At 33.0% G+C, this 8,199-nt stretch overlaps 1 protein-coding gene across 1 annotated transcript; it reads left to right on the top strand.

The window, feature by feature from the left end:
- Positions 1–2,964: 2,964 nt before the first annotated feature.
- Positions 2,965–7,695, top strand: LOC127724000 (serine/arginine-rich splicing factor 2-like). Its single transcript, XM_052230717.1, has 2 exons — positions 2,965–3,483; positions 7,124–7,695. Exons 1-2 carry the CDS (start codon positions 3,059–3,061, stop codon positions 7,278–7,280), a joined length of 582 nt encoding a protein of 193 aa, XP_052086677.1. The 5' UTR covers positions 2,965–3,058; the 3' UTR covers positions 7,281–7,695.
- Positions 7,696–8,199: the final 504 nt, after the last annotated feature.

Below are 8,199 nucleotides of genomic sequence, written 5' to 3'. Positions count from 1 at the left end.
CAATGTAATATCTCCAGAATTAGTTTTTAAGAAGAAACAATATGTTTTTCTGTTGTCTATTCTGGAGCGAATCCTAACCTAATTCATTGTATATTTACATCTAGGTGTTCCCTACGTGAATGCATGACTTTGTCAAACACTTTGTTGAAGCCGACAAATCACGCAAATAGTATCCAAAATTTTCGTATTGATGTATATTAATCAATTAATTTTTTTATATACAAACATATTATTAAGTCTCCTTCTTTTTTTTCTTCAACTTGACATAAATGATTTGTGGTGTGAGAAAACTCGGACCGTCTTCAAAAAAGACAACTCGGACCGTCTATAAAGTCAACCGATCGGATCGTCTATAATGCCAACTCAGACAAGACTATGATTTAATGAGTGTCTTCGACTAAAAAAAACCTGTGTCTTAAGATAAGTCGGGCCGGGACGTCGATAATGCAAAGAATAAAGGGAGAGTAAATGAAGAAAAAGACAACTCGGACCGTCTATGAGGACGCGTCTATATAGACAGTTCAAGATCACAACTTTTAGACTCGGGACAGTTTGTATTGACATGCATCTGTCTAGTTTTGAAGATTGAATGCTACCTAGATTTATTTTTATTTCTGTTGTTTGAAACCTGTATGAGTAAATAACGTTTGCAATATGTTGGTAAATTCTGTTTTACCTGTTCTGTGTTGTAGTTTGTTGCATTGGTTACCATGGTTACAGCATACATCCTCTTATCGAGGTCTAACTGGGTTTCCCGCCAGGGTAATACTTTGCCAAACCTGATTATTGCACGCCACCTCATTTGCAAATGCAGCAATGTATAAAGAATACTTTTATGTGAGATATAACATTTTATCAGATAAATAGCTCAAACTCCATGTTTATACTTTGTTGGAATTGGCATAATATCAAACAATAAAACGCTCTACACTTGCACCACCAATAAAGACACGCATTCGGCTTATAAAATTATATACACCTGTTTTGGTTGCTCTAAATCATACATAGCAGCGTTCCTCGATTTGGCTTTAATTTTTTCTTTCTTAATTCGGAGGACTCACATTTTGGCTTTAACTTTTTGCTTTCTACATCCTTTCCGCACACCAACATTTGGCATTATTTTTTTCATTTTGAATTTCTAAACTTCCAGCACGGGTTACGGCAGTCCTCCTTTACCATTGCGTCCTACAGTGTTTTTTTGTTTGTTTTTTATTTAATATAAATTATCTAACTTTCAACATTATTATTTTTCTTTTTGATTTACTTTTGGCTTATTATTTTTCATTATTTATAACTTCAAACTATTTTTCTTTTGTTTATGTTTGGTTATTAAATTCTTATTTTGTGTTTTTAAAAATATTAATTATATATATTTATAACTTTGAACGTTGTTTTCAATTTAGACTTGTTTATATTTATAGATATTAATATACCAAAGCCCGGCAAAGGGCTGACCATGCAGACCTATTTAGTTATAGTCGGGTAGTTAAACATCCCTCCGTCAGGTCGATAGAACGCCGACCATGCAGACCTATCTGTGTTTAGGTATAGTTAGGTCGTTAAATTCCCTTAGTTCCGAAAAGACGCATAAAAAACATAAAAAGGAATGAAAAATATTGACTTTCAAGTACCGAAAACGTTTGTGGTAAATTATTTTTTATATAAATGTGTTATTTTCTAATTCTTGTTTACATTTTACTTTCGTTCAGTTGAAAGAATGTCCATGTTTTTGATAAGGGAGCAACCATTTGATTTTTAGGGGAGGGGGTGTTTGGATAAATTTGTTTTATTTTTAACCTTTTTTCAGCGAAATTATGATTAACCCTGTTTTTCCTCGCTTGCCCACACAATTTTTTTGTATTCCAAATCATCTTATTTTGCAGCCATTTTTTTTTATTCTGCCTTTTGATTTTGAAAAATCTCATCCGAAAATTGTTTCACCATAAATTCGGGTCCTGTCTGTTTATTTCAAATTTGATCTAAGACCACTCCCAAAAAAAATAAATGGTTGTTGCCTAAGGTTTATTCAAATATATATGATTTTTTAAGAAAGAGCATTTAAGCTTGTTTAATTTGTTATTCAGGCACCGATCATTTAATTTTGCGGGGGGGGGGGGGGGGGGGGGGTGCAGGGATTTTGATGCGGAACGGATTTTTTTAGGCCAAATTATGTTGAAATAAGAAAATTTTGTTATAAAAATTATCTAATGGGCAAAATGTGGCCCATTTTTTGTAAACTCAAGGTGCTGGCCAACTTGCCCCCCTCCCCTCCCCCCCCCCGAAAATTGAATGATCCGTGGTACATGAATATTATTTTAGAATTAAAATATTATTAGAACTATCGGACTGAAAAGCTGAAACCGGCGAAGGGAGACAACCACATTTATATTATGTCTTATAATTGTAATCCTATTAAGTTACTTGCGTTAACGTACGCAAGTTTCGTTTGAAACTTAAAATTCTCTAGTCCGAGTTGGCTTTCTAAGTTGACAGAATTTAGGTTAATAAAATTACAGATTAAGAATTCAGCAAATAGATAAATCAAGTTTTATAACAATTTCATAAAGATAAATAGTCCAAATCCTCATTTAATACTTTGACTAAGTTGTCATTATAAACGGTCCGAGTTGACTTGATAGTCGGTATTTGATTATTTGTTTTGAAATTTTGCGTTTTTCATTAGAAACTGTTCTTAAATCCCATAGGCATAAATTATTTATTGTTTACCGATTTACTCGCGTTTGATGATAACTTTACATTCGCTAATTAAATTAAAATTAAATCACATAAATTTAATTAAAAAAAATAGTATTGTCTCAATTAAAATTACACGTGTCATACCTTTTTGGGTTATATAATGTAAAATCTTGGGCATTAAAAATACAGTATGATTAAATAGTGCAAATGATTTAAAGTTGCTTTGTGCCTTACATTAAATCACCACGGTAAATTACAAGCCTCACCTGTCACGTGGCTCTATCCAAAACGAGATTTAGGAAGGAAGCGGACAAAGAGATCGATATTGCAGTGCGTGGTTGACGAATTTTAAAGAATCAACATGAGTTACGACAGGCGACCAACGGATACAGAGCGTATGTCATCTTTAAAAGTGGACAATTTATCATACAGAACAACACCAGACGATTTGAGAAGAGCATTTGACAAGTATGGGGACATTGGAGACATTTACATTCCACGTGACAGGTTCACGCGGAAAAGTAGGGGATTTGCCTTTGTAAGGTTCTATGACAAACGGGATGCCGAAGATGCAATGGATGCCATGGATATGCAAATGTTGGATGGCAGAGAACTTCGAGTGCAGATGGCAAGATACGCTAGACCACCAGATAGGAGTCGAGGAGGTGGTAGACGAGGCGGTTATGGCGGCGGTGGAGGAGGTGGCTATCATGGTGGTGGCGGTGGTGGACGAGATCGAGATAGAGATAGTTACAGAGACAGAGATAATTCCAGAAGATCACGCAGGTATAAAAAGAATATTTATAAATTTAAAGGACTCCATTCAGTTAGAATCCACCAAGGTGACTATGAAACAGTCAATTTCGGTTTTGAAATTTGCTTTGGACAGCTGCCAAATCTTAAATCCATAAAGAAATTACCAAGTCCGAGAGTAACACTCGTAGAAAGGAACCCATCAACAATCAAAACAAACTCAAAATCCGAAAACAAAAATTTATGTGGTCTAATATATTCATTATGATAAAAGACAATACTGTTGCAATGCCAATGCATCAGGGGTCGACTTAAGCTGGCCCAAAGCCAATAGAATTTCGATAGGGCCAGTTGAACATAAAGACTACTGGCCCCATTGGCCATTACATTTGACTATATTTTCACTTAGATTATAGTATTATTAGGGCAAATTTTATTTGAGTTGGGCCAGTAAATATACGCTCTAACTGGCCCTATTGCCAGTATTGGCCATACTTTTAAATTTTGTTAAGTCGACCTCTGTGCATGTCAATTTTATGAAAATGTAACTTCGGAAATATGGTTTTATAACTTATTGGCAAGTTCCTTGTATAACAACATGGCAGACTAATTATGTTCAAGGTAGATAACTCTTTAGGTAAGGCCAAAAAGTTATGTCTGTTTACAGCTACCTAACCGTCCCTACTTTTGAGCATCTATCTATGTCATTTTATTCCTGTCGTAGAGTGAAAAATAAACTGAACTCTGTCAAAAGTGAAGTTAAGAGTTGCCAACAAAATAAATCAATTGCCTGATACATCTTAATGTTCAAAATCATGAATATGACAGCTGTTTTAAGAAACTTGCGAATCATGAGCTGAAGTAAACACTTTGCTGCCATGTTTTTTGTATAACCAAGGGGAATAATCGAATCATTAAAAATACGGGTAAACTTGGCCCATTCACAACTGGGACCACGGTAAGAAGGACTGCTGAACTCAAAATCATGTCTGAAAAATAAGATGGAAATATCTTCCTACCTACCCTATTTTATTTAATGATGTAACCTTAAACAGACATGCATCTTTTTTTGGCCTTAATATCAAAGCACTGCAGTACTGTTGGCTTACTGAAGTTGAAATGCACTTTAATAGAGTAAAATTGACATGCATCTCGATATTATTCTAGTTAATTTTTTAGAATAATCGACTTTAAGAGGCCACATCAAATGTTTTCAGGTTTTGAGCTAGTTTTGAGTAGTTGCATGTACATGTATCTAGTTCTCTAGTAATGTCTAACAAAGTACATGTAGGTCAGCTACAAAAATGCACCTTCAGCTGAGATCTCCCATCTATGAGAATTTTTTGTTTTGTTTTATCATTTTTAAATATTAATTCACTATTAAAAGTTGCAATTTCTTAAAAAGAAATCCACATATTATTATCTAAACAAAATGTCTTTACACAATGCACTTAAAATTAAATAATACAATGAAGAACTGAAGTTAAATGAACTACATTACCTGTCAGAAGAGTAAATCTGGTAATAATAAAAGGATTAAAATTGATTTGGTAAACATTGATAATTTTACCACTAAAAGTACATGCGAGATAACATATCATGATTATGAAAACTATTTAAATTACGATTTTAAGACTGCTACAATGTATGGTAATTCTATCCGTCTAGAAAATAAATCACATAGGGAGATCTCATCATACATGCTTTGAATGTTTGAAAGTTGACACTTGTGCTACAGTGAGTATACATTGTAACAAAAAAATAAATTGAGATCAATGACATTTGTCATTTTAAGCTACATGTAGCTGCAGTTTTATACATGTACCTAATGTGCATACATGTATGTTGGAGTCAGTTTCGTTATAAATTGTGTTTCTTTTTACAAAATAACATTTAAAATCATGTATATGATCTCTGAATAAATTGTACTTTAATTACTTTTAAAGAGCTTTTTTCTGTAAAAGATTAAAGTACAAGTACAATGTACAGTTTTGTAAATGGTAAATCACTTTTCAATATGGAAATATTTTAAGCAATTGCAGGTGCCTCATGTAGGCTATTGCAGACATTTAAGAGTTTATTTTATGTTGATGGACTTTGTACATTTGGTATTTATAAATTATTTAAAAAAATGTGATAAAAATTTTCAAATAACTCAATGAAACTGTCATTTTCTTTTGACTAGTTGAAATCAGTTCTGTACATGTGAGCAGAAATTGTTCTCAGTCTCAAAATGCTGCATTAAAGTGTAACCTGTCCTGAATCAGCAGGCAGTCAGTCAGTTTGCGGTCCTGTTAAACATAGACCTAGCAGGCAGGCAGTCAGTCTCCAGTCCTGTTAAACTTAAGACCTGGCAGGCAGTTGTATTCAGTTTTAAAAAGTTAGCTGTCCTGTAATCAGTCCTGAATCAGCAGGCAGTCAGTTTGCCGTCCTGTTAAACATAGACCTAGCAGGCAGGCAGTTGTATTCAGTTTTAAAAAGTTAGCTGTCCTGAATCCTGTTAAAAGTTTCAACCTGTTCTAATCCTGTTAAAGCAATCAGTCACATGTGTCCTGCATTTATAATTTGAGTAGCAGTGTTTGCTTGTAAATGAGGACTAAAAAGCAGCAGTTTTTACAAGGTTGAGGCAGTGAAAGAGTTGTTAGCTTACTGTACTGTTTCAAATTAACTGCTTTAGTGTGAATATAGGTAAGTTGTGAACAAAAGTTCAACTAATATTGAGAGAGAACCCCAATGTTGTGGTATACATTCACGTATGTACAAAATGTGGAGTATTTAAACTAAAATTGTTTTTACCTAGCTGAAATTTTAAAAAAATTGAAAACCTCTCAAGTTAATCATATTTAGGGGTTTCCCTACAGGGTTTGTGTGCAGTTCAGGCACCATGCATCAATTATGACATATAAAAAAATTAAAATATATTATTCTAAGCATCAATCCTTTACCATTTCCCCAATCCTTATAAAAATTTAAAAACAAACAAAGAGGTCCTCTTCAAAGCATCAGTAATTGCATTATTGTTCAAATGTATTCTACTTGAAGAGTCAGTGGACAGTTGTTTAGAAAACTCCAAGGGTTTCTTTAACTGACGTTATGAGTGTACTTAATATTTTTATAGGACCCAAAAATAAAACCTATACATACATGTACTTGGGGGATCACATTTATAATTTTTTTTTAAAACAAGACATTTACACGATATGGCTTGTAATTAAAATCATCAATAATTTATTACATATTAATTATTGATGTACAATGTTTAAAAAAAATATTGAATACTACACTATAAGTCTACATTTTTTTATTAAAACATTGCGCAAAAATGGCATATTTTGGAAAACCAGTAACGCAATGCAAGCATTAAAATAACTTCAAACTAAAATGCACTCTCTGATGATTTGTCGCTGGGGTTGTCCATTTCATACATATATTCAAGTCCAAACTCAAAATGTGAAATAAGATTGTTGATGATTAAGCATTGTACCATAATACACATTGATTTTTTTTTCAGAGAAAATTCTGCTTGGTAAAGAGAATTTGTATATGCAGCATGGGAAAAAATTCCAAAGTAAACTTTCAAATTTTAAACATCAATTTGACCTTTTAAATTTAAAAGCTTTATGAAGTTTTGGAAAATTACGTAAACTAAACATACTCTTTATTATTATTACAGATCTAGGTCAAGATCCAGATCACGTTCAAGAAGTCGTTCAAGGGGGCGTTATTCCAAATCTAGGAGTCGATCAGAAAGCCGTAGTCGTAGCAGAAGTCGCAGCAGGAGCAACAAAAGCATCTCTAAATCAAAGTCAAGATCAAGATCTCCGGAGTAAAATACCAAACTGGAATAGTGTATTTGAGTCATTGTTGAACATCTCAAATAATTTGTTGACACCTAAAAGCTTTATCAGCTTGTTTGATTTTATATGTTACTCAGAATAATGAATAGTCAGTAGAGTATATATGTTGACATTTTAAGATATCATGAACTTATCACTTAACATAATTCAGTGCTGAAAAAAACTGATGTGATTAATTCATTAAAAGTTGAAAACAACAAACTTTAAAATGTATCAATTTTAAATCGGTGTCATAAAAATATATTTAAAAAAAAAACACTTCACATCTGTCATTCATTTTTAAATGTACATTTCATTTTTAAACAACTTTCATAATCATATTGTGTATGTGCATTGTTTGTATTAATGTTACATTGTATATTGTTATAATACATTTATAAAGTGGAAAGTCTTTTACTAACTGCCTTAGTGGTCTTGCATGTATAGTAGCATTCTCATCATGAGAGCCAGGGGTCATGAGTTACATCCTTGAACAGGTCAAACCAAAGACTTGAAATTTGTATTTGCTGCTTCTCTGCGCAGAATGCAACATTTAGGAGTAAGAGCAAAGATGGTTCAACTTGTGATTCTGAATGATGTGTCCAGTGTAGGGTCTTCCATGTGGACTAGAACGTTAAAAATGCAGCTTGGAACAAAGTCAAGTTTATATATATATTTATATCACATTGACATGTTCTCATCTTGAATGAGCATTTTAATTTGTCACTGAATGTTAAATATTCGTTTGTATTATTCACAAATAATATGTACTATCACAGTGCAACTGAAGATTTGACAACCGATGGTAACCTGTTTCTGCACTGTTCACCACTAGCTCCCTTGATAATATTATTGGTTGGCAACATTACATCAACAAGTTGCTATAAGTTTGTTTTAAGGGCAGTTTATGTTG

Source organism: Mytilus californianus, unplaced genomic scaffold (genome assembly GCF_021869535.1).
Source record: "Mytilus californianus isolate M0D057914Y unplaced genomic scaffold, xbMytCali1.0.p SCAF_14, whole genome shotgun sequence".
Taxonomy (NCBI): Eukaryota; Metazoa; Mollusca; class Bivalvia; order Mytilida; family Mytilidae; genus Mytilus; species Mytilus californianus.
The sequence above is the reverse complement of the archived record's forward strand: the minus strand, read 5'-3'. Positions and strand labels throughout refer to the sequence as shown.

Coding starts and splice junctions, on each gene's coding strand:
- LOC127724000 (XM_052230717.1), top strand. CDS start 3,059: ATGAGTTACGACAGGCGACCAACGGATACAGAGCGTATGTCATCTTTA. Junction 3,484..7,123: donor AATTCCAGAAGATCACGCAG/GTATAAAAAGAA, acceptor TTATTATTACAG/ATCTAGGTCAAGATCCAGAT.